This window comes from Mytilus edulis, chromosome 3, assembly GCF_963676685.1.
Source record: "Mytilus edulis chromosome 3, xbMytEdul2.2, whole genome shotgun sequence".
In the NCBI taxonomy this organism is placed as follows: domain Eukaryota; kingdom Metazoa; phylum Mollusca; class Bivalvia; order Mytilida; family Mytilidae; genus Mytilus; species Mytilus edulis.
In genome coordinates this window covers 31,924,515-31,948,842 of record NC_092346.1, presented here as the reverse complement: position 1 = coordinate 31,948,842, position 24,328 = coordinate 31,924,515, and the positions used below count along the sequence as shown (strand labels likewise).

The window sequence follows — 24,328 nt, the reverse complement described above, 5'->3', positions numbered from 1 at the left end:
CGCTGACACCGCCGCCCCAGCCGACGACAACGACAGAATGTAGGATTGCTATGTCTCGCTTTTTTAACTAAAGTCGAAGGCTCGACAAAAATCACAAGTCAAATGTTGAAGATGTTGCTTTTGTTGTCTATTGTGTAGGTGGATTGCTGTCTCATAGACAATAATTAATCCCCATCCTAATTATACATATTTAATTGAACAATAAAATTGAGAATGGAAATGGGAAATGTGTCAAAGAGACAACAACCCGCCCAAATAAAAAACAACAGCAGAGGGTCACCAACAGGTCTTCAATGTAGCGAGAAATTCCCGCACCCGGAGGCGTCCTTCAGCTGGCCCCTAAACAAATATATACTAGTCCAGTGATAATGAACGCCATACTAATTTCCAAATTGTACACAAGAAACTAAAATTAAAATAATACAAGACTAACAAAGGCCAGAGGCTCCTGACTTGGGACAGGCGCAAAAATGCGGCGGGGTTAAACATGTTTGTGAGATCTCAACCCTCCCCCTATACCTCTAACCAATGTAGTAAAGTAAACGCATAACAATACGCACATTAAAATTCAGTTCAAGAGAAATCCGAGTCTGATGTCAGAAGATGTAACCAAAGAAAATAAACAAAATGACAATAATACATAAATAACAACAGACTACTAGCAGTTAACTGACATGCCAGCTCCAGACTTCAATTAAACTGACTGAAAGATTATGATTTCATCATATGAACATCAGGCACAATCCTTCCCGTTAGGGGTTTAGTATCATACCATCATAACATATATGAAAAGAACATAACCCGTGTCATGCCAACAACTGTTTTTAGAATAAATGTGTTTAGTTCCGATGCAAAGACCTTATCAGTGACTCAATATTAACGCCAAAATATGCAATCTTTAATGACTTGACAACAGTATCGTAATTATATCCCTTCTTAATAAGCATACACTTTGAATATAATTTGAACTTCAGTTACCTACCCTTAGGTACTTATGTACCACATCTTTTTTGTGTAAATATTCTAATCCATACAAAATTTATTTCCTCTGTGTAAGCCTTGATGATATCTACAGATAGTGGACGTGATTCTGTTATATGTATGTTGAGACCTCCAGAGTAGTCCATTAAAATCTGTTTGGAAAATATAAATAAAAACAATTATAAGATATAGAACAAAATTATATAATGGTCTTATATATGCTACTGATTTCATGCTAAGAAATCAAATTGAAAATGTAAAAAAGAATTTCTCATGTTTAACACAATTGATAACAGTACTGGTTAAATAGAATTAGTTGTATCTTAATTGGTAATAACATTAACAGTACATTTTTTACTTAACCAGATGCACATTTTGCAATTTAGTGATTATCTGCCTAAAAATAAGACAGTGGTGAAAATATGACAAACAAGAATGTGTCCATAGTACACGGATGCCACACCCACACTATCATTTTCTATGTTCAGTGGACCGTGAAATTGGGGTCAAAACTCTAATAAAGCATAAAAATTAAAAAGATCATATCATGGGGAACATGACTGGACTTCAACGTCATCAAAATCTACATTAATGAAAAACTTTAACCTGAAGCAGACAGATGAACGAACGAATGGATGAACGGAGGAACGAACGTACGGACGAACGGATGCACAGACCGAAAAACATACTGCCCTTTAGTGGGGCATAAAAATTATACAATGGTCTTATATATGCTACTGATTTCATGCTTAGAATCAAATTAAAAATGTAAAAAAGAATTTCTCATATTTAACACAATTTATAACAGTAATGTTTAAATATAATTAGTTGTAAATATGACTTTTCTGCATGACTTATACAAATGCAACAACATATATTTCTATTCAAAATATTGACTGAGACCCATTGTAAGTCACATGACTTATGTCATATCAATATTTATTGCAAATGGTAAATGTCCTTTATGATGACTTGACATTGATATCACTAAAATTATAATGCTCTGTTAGCATCTTCAACCATAATAGCATTAATGGTTCAAATTTTGATTGCAACTTGTAAAAGAGTCTCTTCAGTACTGTTGGAAGCCAAACAATTTTAAAGTCTAAAACCTAATTCAAACATTGAAGGGCAGATCAAACCAAAATGGACAGAAAAGAAAGTAGTCTAAACAAGAATATGTGTCCATCTGTCTCATTGCCCCGCTCATACTATCACATTTCCATATTCAGTAAACCGTGAAATCTGGTTCAAAACCCTAATTTATTTTATGTTGATTTTTTAAGTTTCAAGTTGACATGACTACAACTTTATTGGAAACTACCCTAAACAAAACTTTAACCTGATCAGTGATCTGTAATATATGGGTGAAAACTATTATTTAGCATAAATTTTTTTAAAGTTCACATAATTTTTGAACTTGATTTGGAATGGATGGATGCATTGATAAACAGAAAGCCTAACAGTCAAACAGACTAAAAAATAAGTAGATAATCTTAGGGACAGTCAGTTAAGGTCTCGGGGGGGGGGGGGGGGGCCACTTGCTATATAATTAGTGGTAGGGATGAGCCGCTGGAAAAGGTCACTTTTTCATGCTCTATGATATATGAAAAGGGTGAGAAATTCAGATGAAATATATCAATAGGTTGATATTATCACTTGCTTGATTATATCATAAGTATCTGAAACTAATCAGATGTCTGTATTTATTCTTGATGCGGTTACACCAAAGTCGTAAATGCATCAGTTATTTGTCAAACCAATTAAACTCTATTTACTCTGATGTGGTATTTCCACTGATGCCAGTGATAGATACTATTTTGACATTTGCACCTAATTATCATTCAAGGGTTTGTATACATAAAACATGATAACAAATTATTTAAAGAAATTCTATTGTGACAGCGTCCTTTACGAGGGAACGGCAATGAAACTTTTTATCAATTTTTAATTAATATTTAAACATGTTAAAATCAGTGAAGGTGTTACACTCTGGGGTGATATTACATTTATCTGACCATAGACATAATACCATCTATGATCTGACTAAACGTCTTTTATATGTATTGTATTTTGGAATTGAAATGTCTTCATAATGAAAGATATAAAATGGGCAATAAGAAAAAAGTGTTTTTAAGATATGACGAATTTATTGGAAAAGAAGGTGATTTTATTGCGACTATTTTGCTTCTTAACAAGAACGTGATGATGAGCAGTGAAAATATTGAAATATATCTATAGGTCTGTTTTTTGTTAATTAATATATGACAAAGTATATATTTTTGATTAACAAAATATATGAAAAGGGTGGGGTACTTGACGCCTCAGCTGCTCACCCCTACCAAAAAAAGTTTGAAGTGGCCCCCCCCGAGGTTAAGGTAACCTAATTAGTTGTAAATTATTGTAGGCATGTGAAATATAATATGTATGGTCTTCTCAATCATGGTATTTAAATTTACACAAGCGATAAATTATTTGTTCACTGTTATCATGTTTCAGTATATTCACTAAGTACAAGGGTATTTAACTTATTGATCATAACAACTTAAAAATAGATCAAACAAGGAAGAGAAATACCTGGGACACACCTGACAAATATGGCTTCCTCTCAGCCATTTGGAGGAGGTCAAGTCCCTGTTAACTGTAAATTATGTGAAACAGATAGACCAATTCAGTGGAAATGCATGGACTGCTGTATTTTGATGTGTGGTCATTGCAAGGACAAGGTACATTCCCAATTTAAAAATGCACTTGATCATAAGATCATCAGTAGAGAAGAGATTGGACTGCATACTGAAGAACTGGATTTTACCAATATTAAATGTGAGGAACATGCTGGACAATCATCATGTCTTTACTGTAATACATGTGAAATCCTTGTGTGTCCAACCTGTGTTGCTAAAATTCATAAGAAGCATGATTTAATCGAAATTAGTGATGCATACAACATCAAAGTAGAAATATTAAAAAAAGGACAAAGTAAAATGCAGAAGAGTAATTATACAACCAATGCAAAGAAAGACCAGCTCAATAACCTAGTGTCCGCTGAAAATATAAAGTATAACAAGGAAAAAAGAAATATTCAAAGTCATGAGGAAACCATAAAAGAGCAAGTGGAACAATATTTTAAAGAACTCAAAATTAAATTGGAACATAATCATGAAACTGTTTTATCAACAGTCAAATCTGATTTGAACGCTATATCATTATTCACAAAACAGAATGTGGGCAAAATCAATGAATTCCAAGACTGTATTGACCTTTCCAATGCCTCGGACTTTTTCAAAGAGGTCAAGAAGATGGAGAAATTCACTGAAACTCAAGAACCACGAACCAGGCCTAGCTATGCTTCTTCACCAAAATTTGTTCCAGGAAATTTGAACCAATCTCACATTGGATCGCTACAAGATGATGGAAACTTGTCAGCAGATATAAACATCTCCCTGGTCATCAATAATGAGTACCAGACTACACTTGATGCAATATTCTATGTAAGTCCATGGCTTGATCAGTCAATTTGGTTAAGTTCAGGTGGTTGTGGAATGTTACAGAGAGTTAAACCTGAAGGAACCAATCTGAAGGTGATGTCTGAATTTAATATTGATGTGTGTGAAATGGCAGTTACTCCATCTAATCAACTCCTTCTGTGTGTTTTTGGGGAAGCAAGGTTACAACACATTAGCAGTACTGGTGAACTTACTGATTCTGTTTATGATGTATCACCTTTATTTCCCAATGCTATTCATATTATCAGTGACAATAAACTCATAGTAGGAGCTTATAATAGTGAACTAAAAAGAAGTGCTGTAATCATTATGAACAAGAAAGGAGACAAGGAAACTGTGTATGAACATGATGAACATAATCAACCTTTGTTTACCTACACTTGGCGTATAACCAGTACCAGTACTGGAAATATACATGTAGTGGATGAGATCTCAGATGATTCCCGTGGTAAAGTAGTGATCTTAGGACAAGGAGGACATATAATAAACCAGTATACAGGCCATCCAATCATCAATAAGAGTGAACCATTCAAACCAGTACACATTGTGACAACACCAAGTGACAATGTTGTTGTGATGGATCTCGATACTGCCATCTTACACATCCTCAATGACAATGGACATTTGATTTCATATTTCAATACCAAGGATATAGGAATAGAGTTTCCATATTCTCTTGCCGTCAACACAACTGGACAACTTTATATAGGAAGCACTAGGGCTGCAAGTAGTCAAACTAAGGAAGCAAAGTTATATGAAATAAACATTGAAGGATTCTAAAACTTTCAAACTTTAATGAAAAAGAAATGTGTGAAATAGTATAAGGCAAACAATATTCATGTCATATGCATATAACAACTGGACTTACAGCTTACGAGTGACCTTACAAGAACTGATTAGACCAATATCTTGTGTTAAACTATATCAGTCAAGAAAGTCTTTTGCATCATAGCACTATATCTTTTCCTTTTTAATCGAAAAATTTCTTTTCAAGCATACCATGGATCCCAACTAAAGCCAAAGATCATAATAAAAATTACCTTAAGGATGTTTGCTGCTCAGTTTCAAAATAAATAACTTTTCATAAAACTAGTATGTATTGATAGGGAATAAACTGAGGAATAAACTAAGCAAATAAAGTATAGGGGTCAATGTGTTCGTTTTTGAGATATTAGCCATTGGAATTTTGGCGGGAAAATGTTCTCTCTTGATTTTTCATAGCTTTATCATTGACCAGTGAAAGTTCTCAAATACTATCAAAAAATAAATAAAATTTTATAAGACTTTTACAAATGACTTATAATTATATATGTAAAAGATTTATAAAAAGAAAAATAGGGGTTCATGGGGAAAATATTTTAAGGCATTCAAATTGATTAATCCAGAGGATTCCGAAAATCTGACAAAAACTAAAAAACATGACAAGCAGACCTCTTTAATTGATAGTGAAATTATTTTTAGTTTGATATCTGACAAATATGTATAAAAGGAGACCTAGTGTATTGACAATAAGACAGCAACTTAAAAACAAAACAAAGAGATCTAAACAAGAGAAATATATGCATCAACAAACAGTCTTCAATGATAAGTGAATATACCAGAATTATTATTATTAACCCTATCAAAAAATAAAATCAATTGTCGAAATAATTGTCAATGGACGTCTCCCCCTTTACTAACATAAATTTTTGGTTGGTTGATCTGTTGGTGATTGATTTTTGTTGGTTGTTCCAACATCCAACAAGATCTGAAGATATTTTCTAAATATTGGTTGGTTGGTTTATCGTTACCCAGTTATCAAAGTTAGAAATGAAAGTTTATATTGATCAATTGATTGATTGATTTGTTGATTGATGAGTTAATTATTCGTTAAGGAGGCTCGTGGTTATAAAAATTTCAGAATTTTTTATTTTTCTTGTTTTCATTACAATTTTTTTTTTTACTTTTTTAATTGTTACTTTATTAAACAGCAAAAATCATTCCAAAAAGTCAATTCGTTTTAACCCCAGATGACTTTCAAAATGTATATATCATCGAAAAAGCTCCAAATTATCTCCCTTTGGTGCAAAAATGCAATTTTACAAAAATGTATGCTTCTCTCGAAGGCAGATTGTGAGAATAAATGTCCTGTGACCCCATGTTTTTATTCTATATTTCTATTAAGTATAAGATGAAGTTCATTTATAGAAAAATATAGGGAAATCCTATATAAGGAAAAAAATTTGGTTTATACCCGCGAGCCCCCTTAATCAGTTATCACAGGTAGAAATGAAAGTTCATATTGATCAATTGATTGATTTCATTTGTGGAGGAGCAGGAGTATCAACAGTGATCCCTGAAAAATATGCCCAATTACTGGTTGCTTGATTGATTAATTGTTGGCATTTAACACCACCTTCACACTTGGCTATATTATGTGATCAGTTTTATTGGTGAAAAAGCACAAACAGAGACCAACCAAAAATCTGTCAAATTACTGGTTGTTTGATTGATTGACTGTTGGGGTTTAACACAAATTTCACCTTTTGCTCTGTTTAGCGTTCAGTTTATTGGTAGAGAAAGTAGGAGTACCAATAGAGCCCCACCAACCTAACGACCAATTACTGGTTATTTAATTGTTTGATTGTTGGTGTCTAAAACCACTTTACTGACAATTATCTATACAACAGTGATTAGTTTTATTGGTGAAGAAAACACAAGTAACAACAGAGACCCACCAACCTAAAGCAGGCAAACTATATTCTAGTCAATTGAAATCTGACACAGCACCTTGCCAAATTGAGTTGAAAATGAATGTTGTTTTTTTTTCGAGCGTCACTGATGAGTCTTTTGTAGACAAAACGTGTGTCTGGCGTAAATATAAAATTTCAATCCTGGTATCTATGATGAGGTTATTCACAACCTCAATGTTGACTTGCTAGTGTAGATGAACTACATAGACAACTCATCCACTGAGACTGAAAACTAGCTATAAAAAATTGCTTGAGAAAAAGGTTAACTGACAAAGATTTACATCGATAAATGTAAACATTACATTCTAAACTTACTGTATAATAGAGTGATCGACAAGTGTGGGAGCATGAAAGTGTCTTACCAGTACATCATTCATTCATAATAAATAGCATGCTTAGAGTCTTCATATACTGTATAACTGATCGATATCAAACTAACATAAGAGAAAATGTCAGTTCATTTCTATAGGTTGCTAGATTTGATGTCAGGCTACACAATAACAAATATACACCAGATGCTCCGCAGGGCGTAGCTTTATACGACCGCAGAGGTTGAACCCTGAACAGTTGGGGCAAGTATGGACACAACATTCAAGCTGGATTCAGCTCTAAATTTGGATTGTGATTAAATAGTTGACACAGCATAGGTTTCTGACACAGAATGAATGTGTTCTAATGAACTTAAAATTTTTGTTTTCTCTTAGAGCAATTCACTATGCTGTTGAATATTAATCCTCTCAAAAAAATGTTTGAAGAAATTTTCTTTTTTATTTATGAAATTTCAAATGAGAAAAATTGAACCCAATTTTTTTAATCACATCCCCCTTTCCCTTATTCCAAAACTAATCTCAATAAAAATTTCTAATGGAGTTTGCAACAATAACTACTCATTTAAATACATCATAAAATATTAAGATGTAAAAAAACTGCTTGTTATCACTGAATGGTAAAGATTATTTTAATTTATCAGTTGGTAGTAAAAAGTGAATATACATTGTATATTGTATATAACAAAGATTTAAGTTGATTCTGGACAAAGAAAGATAACTCCAATTAAAAAAAAATCTTGCTATTGCACAATATTTTGCAATTAGATATTTCTTGCTTACTATTCTGGACAAAGAAAGATAACTCTAATTAAAAAAAAATTTGCTATTTCACAATATTGTGCAATTAGATATTTCTTGCCATTGCGCTATACTGTGCAATTGAAAAGACTTGCTATTGCACAATACTTAATATAATAATTTTAGATCCTGATTAGGACCAACTTGAAAACTGGGCCCATAATAAAAAATCTAAGTACATTTTTGGATTCAGCATATCAAAGAACCCCAAGATTTCAATTTTTGTTAAAATCAGACTAAATTTAATTTTGGACCCTTTGGACTTTAGTGTAGACCAATTTGAAAACAGGACCAAAAATGAAGAATCTACATACACAGTTAGATTTGGTATATCAAAGAACCCCATTTATTTAATTTTTGATGAAATCAAACAAAGTTTAATTTTGGACCCCGATTTGGACCAACTTGAAAACTGGGCCAATAATCAAGAATCTAAGTACATTTTTCAGCATATCAAAGAAACTTATTGATTCATTTTTTGTCAAAATCAAACTAAGTTTAATTTTGGACCCTTTGGACCTTAATGTAGACCAATTTGAAAACGGGACCAAAAGTTAAGAATCTACATACACAGTCATGACAGTTAGATTCGGCATATCAAAGAACCCCAATTATTCAATTTTGATGAAATCAAACAAAGTTTAATTTTGGTCCCTTTGGGCCCCTTATTCTGTTGGGACCAAAACTCCCAAAATCAATACCAACCTTCCTTTTATGGTCATAAACCTTGTGTTTAAATTTCATAGATTTCTATTTACTTATACTAACGTTATGGTGCGAAAACCAAGAAAAATGCTTATTTGGGTCCCTTTTTGGCCCCTAATTCCTAAACTGTTGGGACCTAAACTCCCAAAATCAATACCAACCTTCCTTTTGTAGTCATTAACATTGTGTTTAAATTTCATTGATTTCTATTTACTTAAACTAAAGTTATTGTGCGAAAACCAAGAATAATGCTTATTTGGGCCCTTTTTTGGCCCCTAATTCCTAAACTGTTGAAACCAAAACTCCCAAAATCAATCCCAACCGTTCTTTTGTGGTCATAAACCTTGTGTCAAAATTTAGTAGATTTCTATTAACTTAAACTAAAGTTTTAGTGCGAAAACCAAGAAAATGCTTATTTGGACCCTTTTTGGCCCCTAATTCCTAAAATGTTGGGACCAAAACTCCCAAAATCAATACCAACCTTCCTTTTGTGGTCATAAACCTTGTGTTAAAATTTCATAGATTTCCATTCACTTTTACTAAAGTTAGAGTGCGAAAACTAAAAGTATTCGGACGACGACGACGACGCCAACGTGATAGCAATATACGACGAAAATTTTTTCAAATTTTGCGGTCGTATAAAAATATAATGAATCTCATCCTAAATGTTTCTAAAAATTTGACAATCAAAAGAAAAATGAGTTTGTGATACATGAAATGATATTCATGGTCTCAAGTAGTTTGTTTGAGCATGTTACATTGAACGACTGAAGCAACTGTAAAATGTAGGTATACGTGATCAGATTGAGATGTATTGTACTGGACAATTTCAAAAAGCTTTGCTTTGAAATGATCTGACACCCAGACTCAAGGCTCCAAAAAATGAATATGAGACAGAGGCCCAGACTCCAGGCGCCAAAAATTCCAACAAAAATGAGCTGACGGACAGACTTGAGGCCAAAAACTTTAACCTGAAGCAGGACAAACTAACTAATGGACAGACAAACGGACAGACAAACAGACCCACAGATCAGAAAACATAATGCCCATATAAATCGAGGAATAATAAATGGGGCATAAAAATGGGGCATAAAAATTGTTGTGTTTGGCATTTGACAGGAACAGTACATTTCAAGGGTATCATATGTACATTCCAATTATATATTTTCCATATTCTGCTGAACAGATTTTACAATTCAATAACAGGTTCATCTAAATACTTATTAGCAGTATAGTTAAGATTAACATGCAGCAATTCTAATCATATAGATCAGGATTTCCTGTGGCACATATGAAAATACTGAATCTGCTTCTTATCTACACTAGAAACGAGGATCTCTAAGGAGGTCTCATTGTGGGGTCTGATCCCAGATCACGCTTATTTAGTGAGAATCCTGTATCCCGCTTCTCATTGCCAAAATAGCACATGTAATTACCCATGTCCTGGCTGTCTTCGTTTCCCATTTTCACGCTTAATTATTTGATTTTTTTATGTGTTAAAAATTCAACCAAGCCCACATTACGCTTAGAAAATTTATTTTCAACAAAAATTCTGACATTTATGAATTTTTCTCAAAAAATTGCTAAAATCTTTATTTATATTAACTTACATAAACTGTACATTTCCCAGCTTCCTGAATATATTTAATAGCTAAGTAGTGAATAAGATTTTTATGTCGTAATCGAATCAAGCTGTGTATTTCTTGTTCAATGCTTGTAATCTGGAATAAAAAAGCAAAAACTTTGATACCATATTTGTATTGCCATTTGGACATCTGCAATACTTGAACTTTGAACATCATAAAACATTCACTTTTTTTTAAGATCATTAGCCATTTTCTCTCATAAATTCAATTTTTACAAACATTTCTGCCTTAAGCTTGTTATAATGTAAAAAGAGGGATAAGGTGGATAATCATCAACAAAATACATGACATCACATAAAACACCAAAATTTTTCACACCTTTTGGTGTCACTATTATACTAGGACTTGCCTAGCTTTCACACCCCTCAGTTCACCCTTACTGAGTTTCATTGTCATTGCTTAATCTTTAATCTTCTATCTGAGGCCTTGTGGAAAGTTGTTTGTTTTTATGCCTTTATTCTCTGAATTTTCTAAAGACTCTTAAGTTTTCATTTTCTCTATTCTTTCTGGTTATTTATGTCATTGGGTTGCTGTCTCATTTACATATACCCACATTTCTTTTTATTCAAATGTACAAAATTACATTCATACAAATAAGGTATCTGGCAACTACACAAAAGATATGCAAATAGAAAATTTTATATTCAAAGGGAAACAACTCTGGTTTTTAAATGTAAATTAGCCACATGTGATACATGTATAACATGTATGCTCATTAAACTGAATACACCCTATGGTGCATGGTATTGTACCTGATAGAAGACTTAAACCTAAGTTACTTATTGCTGATATTGTCTCTTTTCTTGTTTGCAAATATATGTATATGTATATATATAAGCTGTTTCTTGACATAACTTTAAATTAAATTGTCTGAACAGGTGATTTTGAGGTTGGAAATTAATTAAATCACTATTACATTGTTTGGCAAAACTATTCTTTTTCTAGGCTAGTTCTCGTATTCTTGTCTTTCAGTTTCCGTAATGTGCTTTGTCTTTATACCTTTTTATTGGTTTTTTTTTACACATATATAATGTGTCTTTAATTTTTACTAATATGCTTTGTCAATATGCCTTTTTTGTTCTTCTTTGTTACATATTTGTTTGTTTTTTTAGTGATTAGATTATAAAACAATGTTGAGTGCTGTACCCTATTTTCGACATTTTTACCTTTTATGTCTGTTTGTTTTGTTCACACATTATAGTCAATATAATGGAATTTGATGTGAGAGGTTTAGCTAGCTTTAAAACTAGGTTTAATCCATCATTTTATACATGAAAATGTCTGTACTAAGTCAGGAATATTACAGTTATTATCCATTTGTTTAACGTGTTTGAGCTTTTGATTTTGTTATTTGATTAGGGACTTTACTTTTTGAATTTTCCTAGGAGTTCAGTATTTTTGTGATTTTACTTTTTAGAGCTCATTATGTATAGTGAGTGCATATTTTAGAAGGAAAAATTGACAGAACTTTTCCCTATGAAAATCAGCAGCTCATTATTTAAAGATAAGATTGATTCTTTAATTTATTCTACATTCTACCCTAATAAAATTGAGAATATAAACAGGGGATTCAAAAAGACAACAACCCGGTCAAAGAGCAGTTAGAATTCATATATAAAATTCTAATCATTTTTCATTTTTTGGTCGTTGTTCCATTAACGTTCACCAATAACATTTTTGAACTAATTTAATTCATTTACCTGTTTTAAGTAAGTAGCACCCTCTTTGTCCTCATAATCAACTCTTTGGGTTCTCTTCTGTTTTATATGGCGCCACTTTAAAACCCATTCTGATATAGCTACTAATTCTCCACTGGCTGTATCTATCCCAGCATACACTGTACTACCATGGACACTATGACCTACAAACACATATATACTCTCTTAAAAGTAATTTGCATACTAACTCTAAGAGAGCCATATCAATCCAATCATTCACACAAAATAAATTAATATGGATGAATGGACATTAAACATCAAAAGACAATTATTAAATGCATATTCAGGACAAGAACGTGTTATAGCAATATGAGTTGAAAGCTGTTCCCTACAAGACTGCTGCAATGCTAATTAACAGGATAGCAGTCCATAGGAAGAAGTGATCACACCAATATATAGTGGTGTAGTTTCAAAACAGTCTTTTCATTTATTCCTTACTGCCCTGTGCTTGGCAGGGAAACAGTGAAGCAAATTTTTAAGTATCCCGTTACACTCCAAATTCTGCACACTGATAAACAGACCCCTTTCCTGATACCTTTCAAAGCATAAATGTCCATTCAAACTTCTGAGAAACAAATGCTATGTTTTCTCATGAAAATTTTAATAAAATATTCTGTACATTTGTTTATGGAAAATTGTGCATTTACCCAATGCACACTTCTCAACAATAAGATGGACAAAGCCAATGTACTATTCTATTGAAGTTTGTAGAATAACTATAAACTATAAACACAAAAATATTTCTCATAGTATTACCTAAACAAGTGCCTCTATGTATTGTTCTCTCTGATTTAGTATTGAAGGCTATAACCACTATCCCTCCAGTATGATCTTTACATTGGGGATGTATTATAAAACATTACCTAAACATGTGCCTCTATGTATTGTTCTCTCTGATTTAGTATTGAAGGCTATAACCACTATCCCTCCAGTATGATCTTTACATTGGGGATGTATTATAAAGCATTACCTAAACATGTGCCTCTATGTATTGTTCTCTCTGATTTAGTATTGAAGGCTATAACCACTATCCCTCCAGTATGATCTTTACATTGGTGATCAGAATCATCAGTATCTCTCAATGGGGTACTGGTCCTCCTAAATATATCAAAATTTAAAATGTAAATTAAAATAATTTTGAGGCTCAAAAATTTCTCACTTGGATACAAGCAATGTTACCGAAAAAGTGCAAGCAGGACATGTGGATCAATAATTAACTGTTGACAATCTTGGATTTCTAGAGGCCATTTCATATAAAATATCTGTTAAGGGCTATTCCCTTAAAATGTTTGTGGGAGAGTAGGAAGGGACGTTTAATTATTGAATGTGGGTCATGGGTCTTTTTACAGTATGGGTCTATTACTATTATGCAAAGTTATCTATAAAATGGTTCTTGGTTGTAGGGATATTTTAAAAGTCCCTTTTGAACTTCCCACATACATTTTAACGGAATAACCCTAATAATTTTGAGTACTCATTTATGTTTTTTTTCATGTTCAAAGTCGGTGATCGAAAAGATTTCACTTCCTCAAAGTTTAAAAATAGTTTCAGATATCTTATCATGTTACACATCAGTCCATCTGTTTGTTGTGTATTTTTTCATTATTAAGTATCATTTTTAAAATGTTTAAAAGCAATCTGTGCATAATATGATAAAATAGTACATCAGAAAACTTTTCTATAATTTAACAATTATCTCCCATTGTATATATGTGTAAATAAGATTGGTATTTTTTATTTACATCTATATGAAGCAATTCACATGTATATGAAGCAATTTAAATGTGTAAGTGCAAATCTTGTGCAAATAGTTTCAGATGATTTCCTTACAAAATATGTGTACCTTCCATTGTTAATGCTTATTAAATGGAAACAATAAGCACTTAATAAAATTACTTTTTAAAAATATAAGAAGATGTGGTATGAGTGCCAATGAGAAAACTCTCCATCTAAGTCATAATTTGTAAAAGTAAACCATAATAGGTCAAAGTACAGTCTTCAACACAGAGCTTTGGCTTACAATGAACAGCAGGCTAAAAAGGGCCCTAAAATGACTAGTGTAAATCATTGAATTGGAAAACCAACAGTCTAAACTACATCAAAAATTAGAAACAAGAAAAAACTTATGAAGCACATCAACAAACTACAACCTCTGAACACCAGGTTCATGACTTACATCATCGTCATGTGTGTGAAACAGCTATATTTTCCTAGTCTAGTTGTCATAAATAGAAAAAATATGAATAATTTTAACAAATATATTTGAACCTGCATCCATGAAGTGTGTTTAGTTTATAGCTACCAAATGAAAATTTAAGAAATAAAATATGATAATATAGGATCAATTATGTGTATGTAGGTGTAATACCACCAAATCAAAGTATGTCACATCAGGTTGCATACGAAAAAGGGTTGAAAAAAAAATATTACCTTAAATTTGACATTTCAGTAAAAAAATGCTGTGTTTCAAAGCACCATAATTTTTTTAATTGGTGTTTCTATAGAATATTTTGGAAACTTGAGGTTTATACATGGTTTATACTAAAGCTGGTACACAGGAAGAAAAATGGTGCAAATTTTATTGATTAACTCCCATGACTACTTTTTTTAAAAGGACATAAAATAAAAACATAACAACCACATACCTTCTTCTCTTATCCTGGTTATATTTATTCTCATTACTTGGCAGTACAATTAATGGCGAGGGTGAATGAGACATTCTTGGTCTTCTAGGAGTACTTGGGGTACCAATTGGGGAACATGATGGTACTTCAGTATTAGGAGTAGCAGGTACAGCTTTCTCTTGTTCTGTTGGTTTCTCATCAGATATCTAATTATAGAAATAAATAGATCATATTAGGAAGATCATGCTACGAAAAGATTTGTTTCAGTGCCATACTTTTTTTTAATTTATGCAAATAAAATTGGGTAGCAATATTTATTTATTTTACAAGATATTTATTTTCTGCAGTCAAGCATATAAAGTGTAAAACACATTGATGGTTAAATGGCTGTTATACTGTATGTCCAACAGCAAACATTTCAATAATATTTAACATGAAAATTTTGTCAGGTGAATAATATTTGTACTTTGATAACATATTGGGAAGAACAGATAGATTCATAAACCAGGAAACATAATCGTCCCTGAAGTTCTATGATAGACATATTAGAAAAGTATAAACATTTGAATTGTACCTGTTTAGTCTCCTTTATTTTCTTTGTTTCTTCTTTCAGAGCATGTTGTCTCTTCTGTATTTCATCCTCTAGAAGCTGTCTCTGAAACAGCCAAAGCACAAAGATTTATAAGTGAATGAATAAAATTCATGTGTGTGTCTGAGGTTAAACTCAAAGAAAAAATGAACATGGAATTTGGTGCATCGAACCTTTTTAACCCTGTCACATGCTTTATGCACCTGTCCCATGCCAGGAGCTTGTATTTTAGTGGTTGTTGTTAGTTCATGTCTGTAATATTTGTTTTTGTAAACTGTTTTCTTATAAATAAATTAGGCTGTTAACTTTCTCCATTGAATTTTTTCATCTCTAAGCTTTTTATAGCCAGCTATGATTTTCTAATTGTTGAAGGTCTTACAGTTGCCTATAATGGCTTACATCCACTTCACTTGAACTTTGTTTGATATTCATCTCATTGGCAATCATACCACATCTTCTTATTTTTATACAGTACCATTCTTTTACTTTCAATAAATATATGACACATCATTAAGACATATGATTTATTTTAAAAATGTAGAGCCTTCAGTATTTTACAATAAACAAATAATCTCTTCTGCAACTATATCAGAATCTATTTAGTGAATTAGAAGAAGTAACAGATATAAAAGGCCTACCCTTAAATAAATCAATCCAACAATTATAAGATTTGCACAATGTTGCTATTGAAAAAATTCTTTGAATGTCATAATGAAATTCTCAGTTGTTGAAGAAATTGCAAAAATTAAAATGCTTTTAGGGATTTTAAATCTATGTTAATAAGTATCATTGAATATTTTATTTAATTAAAAAAAAGTATATAATTAATTTCAGATCAGTGTATTATTTTATTATTGAACATTGTATTTAATTATACTATTCTCAGTGGTCTCGCTAGCCCAAAATAGAAGGGCGCCGCGCCCTGGGTGCCCTCAGCCGCGCCCTGGGTGCCTTCATCCGCGCCCTTCTGCCCTGACGTCTTTTTCCAAAATTATCTTGTGCCGTTTTGGTAAAATTTTGTTTCATCGATTTCTGATCTCCAAGTTAATTACTTATATGACACCTGTGTGATTGCCCCCAGGTTAATCATGTCATTACAATCAATTACAATGATAAAGACTTCAAAGGTGTTAATAACTAGGTAATTTAATTAGGGCAATGTATCTTTTTGTCATACTTTTGATGAATGTGTCAGCGAGTGTGTTTAGCTTGGGTCGGCATTTTCGATCTCCAAATCACAATGGAAGAGCGTATAAATGAAGACTTTCATGACTTTAGAATTGAATTTAAGTCATCAAAATAAAACTATGCCTTTACAGAAATGCCTTCCATCTCAACTTGTTAGCGACAAGCACAGTTTTTAATTAACCCAAACGTGGTGGAAATTGATTTTGGAGTTACTTCCCCTGTTTTAGCTTATTACAAATTTGTGCTCTAAAAATATTATCTAGTATCAAAAAAAGGAATAAATTACCAATTGAATATATAATAACATAATAATGTTACCTTTTAGATTTTAACTGTATTTGAACATATTAAAAAATATATATTGCAATTTTTACTTGATAATTATACTTTTAGCAATCCATGTTCTAAACATTGTTAAATCAGTAATGCTCTCATTTGTAGTTAAACGGACCGTGCGAGGGCTGTATAGCCAGTCAAGGTCGTTAAACACCACCATATATATATTTTAGTTAAAGTGATGTTTTATATGCTATAATTCCTATATAGATAAAAAAAAAAAAACACATTTTCATTGATATTGAGTGAAGTTAAACTGTAAAAACATAATATGTTGATGAAGATGTACTATACCATTCATAACTACACAAACAATGAAATAAAGACTATAGTTGAAAAGCATCTTTATTTAAAAAAAAAAACAACATATACAGTAAAAAAAAAAGAGATTCGTTAACTCGTGATACACACAGAAACGTAGACAAAAAAATGAGCAGTGCCTTTTCTTATCATAAAAAGTGCCCTGCCCTCCACTGGCACCCTGCCCCTTTTGATTTCTAGCTAGAGCACTGATTCTAACATGAAATAAAAGAAAATAATACTTATCTATATGAAACCCTGTTCTTATAGATACTAACAATTTCAGGGTACCTTACAGTTAAAGCTGTAGCGGTAAGTATTATTTACAGTTTTGATAATACTTATAAATTAGTTCATTTGGAACTCTTATCTAGGCTGTCAGTGGGGAAAAGATCTCACCAATGCAAATATTGTAGTTTTGTGCTAGAGTTATTTCCCTTGAATTTTATATACTTTATTTATCTAAATAAAGTAATAATAATAGTTGAAATTAAAAGATCACTCAAATGGTACATATACATGTACCATGCAGTTTTCTATATAGATTTAAAAGCAAAATTAATAATAAAATCAACTATGATTTAAGGGAAATATCACTATTTCCATGATCCCATTGTGATATCACTATTTCCATGATCCCATTGTGATATTTGATAACACTGTCTTTCCAGAATACCGGTATATTATTAATTTCTGATTCTTTTGAAAAGAGGATAACTCCATGGTTTGAAATACATGATGTAAGGTCAAAGGCCAAGGGTAAATCAATGTTATAATCAAACAAAAACATCAAATACATCTTTTTCTTCTTTTCTTTTCAGAAAATCAAGTCTTTTCTGTTGTTCTAAATTTTGTAACATCATTTTAAACAATTTAATACCAAGGAAATAGATGTTATAATTTGTTGCAATTGGTCACTTAATCTTTTTTTCAATTGCTAATTCATTTGATTTGTTTTGATTTTATGTGTTTTAACGCTACTTTGAAGCACTGCTTTTGGGCTATTTCAGGGCGGCTAGTTTTTATTTGTGAAGGAAGCCTGAGTGCCCAGAAAAAACCACTGAGCTTCGATAGGAAAACTGACAATTCTAGTGCTAATTCATTTCAGTATAACTTTGTGGTTTTAAAAAATATGGTTTAAGGTCAAAGGCAAATCACTGAAATAATCAGACAAAAACACTGAATACCTCTTTTTCTTCCTTTCGTTTTAGAAAATCAAGTCTTTTCTGTTGTTCTAATTTTAGTTTTTCTTGTTGTTTCAATTGGTTACTTAACATTTCTTCATAAAAAGATTTCTGCGGACCTTTGTAGTTATCACGAAGAAATGTCTGTACATGTTGAGCTAGTTCTAGAACCATAACCTGAAAAAGGTATAAAAAAGAAATGTCTGTACATGTTGAGCTAGTTCTAGAACCATAACCTGAAAAAAATTATAAAAAACAAATTCTGCAACATTTTAAACATTTGTATATAACAGGCTAGTATTTCAACTTATTCTGCTTTATATTGTCTTTTAAATTGCATAACACTTCCATACAATGTATTTTGTATAGATAATGTTGCACATGTTGTGCGCCATATAGAACATTGAAATACAGAATAAACATGGAAATTATTAAAATTCAAGCACAAGAAATTATGCAAATTCAATAATTAAAAATTATTCCAAGTTGAAATAATAGCCTATTTTATTAAGTAATAAGATGTTTTAAATTTGTTTCAGTTGGTCACATAATCTTTTAATACTGATGATAAACAGTTTAAATGAAAATGTACAATATTTCCATGGGGTTAATCTATCATTTATAAAAGGTCTAACATGGAATTAACATGTAAATTTGACCCTTAAAAAAAAGGAACAGGAACAAGAAAAAAACAATTTCAGGAAAACTTTATCTCCTATGTAGATATGAAATGCTCTGTAAAAAATATTCACAAAAGTTAATAGGAAAAGTACTGCATTTTTTGCAAGCACGTCCTTTTTACAATTCACTTAAACTAGAATCTAAGAAAACTAATGTCAATATTTTTCAAATCTGGCAAATATTAATTTAAAAAAACTTCTTATCTGGATCATGATAAATGAAGATTCAGACTTTAGTACAGTATTTAGTCTGCATCTAAATAAAAAAAAATCCAGACAAGACAAGAGAAAGAGAAATAAAAGTTAAAGTGAAGAAACAGAGTTATCCCTCTTTGTACAGGTTCTCTCCTCCTCCTCCTATGTAACATTTCTAAATTGGTTCAGGATATATGTTAGATTGCATGGGATGTAAATGTTTGTGTATTGTATGAACTTAAATGTATTATGTCTCTTTAGTTAAAAAAAATGTCAATCTAAATAAATAATTGTAGTCACATATTGTACAAAATGTAGGTTATTTTATGTTGCACATAAGTTACCTCTCCAACCATTGATTTGGCTCGTTCTCTTAGTTCTGTATTCAACACAGCAATTTGTTCATTAGACAGTCCTTTGGCATTTTCTAGACTAATTTCTGGTACCCTTTAAAAAGAAAAGTCTTAAACAGTATTACATCTTTGAAGATATGTCATGTATGTTATTTATCAAAAAATTATCTCCCTTGTATACACATGTAATGAAAATACCTATAGTTAACAAATCTTTAGAAGTGTAAAAATTGTAGAGCTTTTATTTTGTTTTAACTGCTGTGCTAACTTGTCATTTAATTCTCCTAGCAATTATTTCAACTGAATGTTAAGGACAAAGTTGTGCTCACATAAGTCTGTACATTTGTAAATTGCAATGTTTTGTTTTGTTTAATTTCTTTGTCGGGTTGCATTCCTACGGACTCATGTCATACATGTACACTTGTTTTAAATTTTGTGATTTTGAATACTGAACACTTTCTGCACAAATTGGTTCCCTTACTTTTGTTGCATTGCTGGTACAGCAACATCTGCAGCTGTTTTCATGTAAGTAAACTGCAAGTTACCAAAATAAATGGGTGTGAATTATTATGTTTAACACCATCAAATGTATGAAAGTCTCTTAAATTGCTTGTACACAAATGTATGTGTTGTTTCTCTATTTTCCAAGTGTCTTCCCTGGGCATCGTGTACATGTACATTAATTTTACATTTAAATCAGTCCGTACACAATACAAATTTATCTTTAATACTTTTTTCTTAAACTTACAAATCAGGATATTTATTTGGACATTTAATAACCATGTGAATCATACTATCACTGTCTGTCGTCCCTGCTACACTTTCTGACTGCTGCTGTTTCAGTATCAAACATATATGCAAAGGTCTCTCAACCTTAAAAAACACAGAAACACAAATTAATATACATGTATGTATACATTACTGGACGATGAAAGGGAACTTTTAGTACATTGTTTTGGTCAAAATTTCTTCTTTTTCAATTTTGTAGTGATTTTTCACTTTGAATATGGTGATTCATAGTGAAATACGATAAACCTACTTTGACCTTCAATAGTTTACTTTCATAAATTGTGACTTGGATGGAGAATTTTCTCATTGGCACTTATACCACATCTTCTTATCTATTTGCATAATTTTTTAACTGTGCATTTTTGCTTTTGGTTTTTTAATACTTGTGTGAGTTTGTGGTCTAGTGTCTAAGACCTATGGCTACAATGCTGAAGGTCTAGAGTTTGATTTTCACTCGGGATGCTTAAAATATCAGTACATTGATCAGAAGGGTGTTTTTGACCCTTTCACACACATCTCTGGTACCCAGACCAGAGTTAAAACTAGAATGGGTACTATGGGGCCTTAGTTGCCAACTTGGTCGAATTTGCTCCCTACTTTGACCTAGAGATCAATCTGCCGATATCTCTTCGGTTTGTCTGTTTCCACTGAGCAGTCAAGTGGTTCTCTCAGAGTACTTCTTCCTCCACCATATTAAAAGATTCGGCCAGTGTCTGGTGTCCTAGACTCCTAACACTCCCTGGTGTTGGGTTTGGGGATTGTCCTTTTAAATATTGAACATTGTAAATACATTAGTGACATATCTCCATTAATCCTGATAGGGAGTGTACATGGATTCGACTGTACCCTTGCAGCTCTTGAGAGGTTCTTCGGATAACACTAACAGATAGAGGAACTTACTAATACATACAATGTACATACTCTTACAACATAGGACCTAGACAGACACAGGAGAAATTTGTGTAAGTAAAACTACTTTACATTGCAATAAGTAAATACGTGTATGAATTATAATGCATAACCCATGTCGTGTACAATATACCTTCCATGCGACCTTCTTTCTTAGATCGACAACATCATCCATGTAAACCGCTTGCAAAACTTGCCATTCCTCTTCTTGACGCTGAAGAAGAGAGTCGTCGGCCATTTCATAAATAGCACAACCTCCTATTATCCTCGCATAATACTGCTTTCAACGGCATTTTATCTTCAGGATACGATAGCACTGAAAATATGAGTTGTTTACATTTTTAACGTTTCATCATCAGTTCGTCGGAACCGGAAACCCATGTGAGAAGCTAAAACTACCAACCAATCCCGACCTCGTACCTCATTAAAAAAAAAACACAGTGAAGTCGCGTCTTATTACGTTAGGCTATCCTTTTGTCAAAATTTAAGCAAACAACAAAGCTTATTGCACTGAATGATCGATAACCTTTTCGGTTTGTTTAAAGATATTTACCAAGCATCATTAAGAGGTTAAACTATCAAAAACTAAGGTGCATGATTTATTTTTTAAAGACAAAAAAAACATCCTTTTGAAATTTAAGTCTTTTAATTATATTGAAGTAATCTTTTTTATTATAGATCAAACTTTTTTAGTATTGTCATACACGTGAGAGGTTTAGCTAGCTATAAAACCAGGCCGTTCAATCCAATCAAAAGACAATGCCTGTACCAAGTCAGGAATATGACAGGTGTTATCCATTCGTTTGATGTGTTTGGGTTTATTTTGCCATTTGATTAGGGACTTTTTGTTTTGAATTTTCCTCGAAGTTCAGTATTTTTGTGATTTTACTTTTTTTATATTGTTCAAAAATGTTCATATTTTTCAAGTTTTAATTTTTTTTTTTTGTATATATGTCTCTGCTTTTGTATTAGTTGTTTTTGGCTTTGAACTAGCTGCCAGTAACTGCGTGTACTCTCAAATTGATCAGTATTTGGTGTCTTTTATGTTGTTTTAATGAATAAGTACCCTGACACGCCCGGACTGTTGGATATATATATTAAAAAAAAGATGCGTAATAATTGCCAATGAGACAACTCTCGACAAGTGACCAAATGACATAGCAATTTGAAACTATTTGTCACCGTACGGTCTTCAACAATGAGCAAAGCCCATATCGCATAGTCAGTTATAAATGTATGACTCCTTTGTTTCGATCTGATGAGGTACATTTGTAAGTCATTTTCAACTTATTTTTAAAGTGCGTTCTTATGTTGTACTGTTACACCACTGTCAAAGGTTAGGGACGACATCAAAAGTTCAATGAAGGATAAAAAAAAAACTTAATTCTCATAGTTTTTTCACTGTTTGAATTGTTTTACATTTGTTATTTTTTGGGACCTTTTATAGCTGACTATGCAATATGACCTTGGGTTTTGTTCATTGTTGAAAGCCGTACTGAGACATATACTAGTGTTAACTTCCATGTAATGTGGTTTCTGGTGAAGAGTTGTCGCATTGGCAATTATGCCACATCTTCTTATTTATCATATACATTTTATATGGGTTTGATATAAATAAAGAGATGTTGTATGAATGACAATGAGACAACTTACCAACAGTCCAAAATGACGTGGATTTAACTAAAAGATCACCATAAAGCCTTCAACAAAAAGCAAAATCTATATCATATAATAATATATATATAGTCAGCTTTAAAAGCGTTCCCAACTTCACCAAACCTCAATTGGCAACGGTGAAATACCAAACGACTGGAAAGAAGCAACAATAGTCCCACTATTCAAAAAAGAAGAAAAATATATTGTAGCAAATTATCGACCAGTTTCACTAACTTCTAATTCATGCAAAGTTCTCGAACACATCATCCGCAGTTCAGTCATCACATTTTTGGAAAAACATCACATCTTGACAGACAGTCAGCATGGATTCTGAGCTCGTAGATCCTGTGAGACACAACTAATTTCAACGATAGAAGGAATTTCCAAACAACTGAAATCAGGGAAAGATCAAGTGGACGTAATTTTACTCGACTTTGCAAAGGCTTTTAACAAAGTCCCACACTGCAGATTACTCAACAAATTTAACCACTATGGCATTAGAGACGAAAACCTGAAATGGATCTTAGAAAACAAGAAACAACAAGTGGTAGTTGAGGGCTGTAAGTCAACACTGGGAGACGTACTTTCAAGGGTCATTAACGACTTATATACCAGAAACAGTTCAACATTCAACTGTCAAACTATTCACTGACGACTGCCTCCTATTCCACCATATCAAGAATTTCCAGGACGAAGCCAAACTACAACAGGACCTCTCACAATCTAATTAAAAACCGATCTCTCATCGCTCCTGTTTCTGATATGTCGCGTGGGAGCGCGACATATCAGAAACAGGAGCGATGAGAGATCGGTTTTTAATTAGATTGGACCTTTCAGCACTAGAAGACTGGAAAAAGTGCACCGTCATCCGCATTAGCACCAACAGTAAATCCAAAAAAGATTACATACTATAAATTACATGGCCACACTCTCGAAACTGTACCAACCAGTAAATGTCTAGGAGTAAATTTCAGTAAGGACCTACAATGGAAACATCATATTGACGTCACTGCCAAAAAAGCCATCAGATTCCTTAGGCGTAACCTTTGAGAATGCAACAAGAATGTACGAAATGCAGCCTATATCTCTCTGGTCAGACAAACACTAGAA

The 24,328-nt window shown here is 32.3% G+C and overlaps 1 protein-coding gene and 1 long non-coding RNA gene across 2 annotated transcripts; one reads left to right on the top strand and one right to left on the bottom strand.

Annotated features, from left to right (window-relative positions):
* Positions 1 to 3,570: 3,570 nt before the first annotated feature.
* Positions 3,571 to 5,852, top strand: LOC139516243 (E3 ubiquitin-protein ligase TRIM71-like). Its single transcript, XM_071306237.1, has one exon. The coding sequence runs from the start codon at positions 3,579 to 3,581 to the stop codon at positions 5,265 to 5,267; it is 1,689 nt and encodes a 562-aa protein (XP_071162338.1). The 5' UTR covers positions 3,571 to 3,578; the 3' UTR covers positions 5,268 to 5,852.
* A 4,809-nt stretch (positions 5,853 to 10,661) lies between these two features.
* Positions 10,662 to 13,257, bottom strand: LOC139516253 (uncharacterized). Its single transcript, XR_011662932.1, has 3 exons — positions 13,172 to 13,257; positions 12,398 to 12,558; positions 10,662 to 10,772 (listed from the first exon to the last, which is right to left on the bottom strand). It is a non-coding gene; the product is annotated as an uncharacterized lncRNA (long non-coding RNA).
* Between the last annotated feature and the right edge of the window lie 11,071 nt (positions 13,258 to 24,328).

Coding starts and splice junctions, on each gene's coding strand:
- LOC139516243 (XM_071306237.1), top strand. CDS start 3,579: ATGGCTTCCTCTCAGCCATTTGGAGGAGGTCAAGTCCCTGTTAACTGT.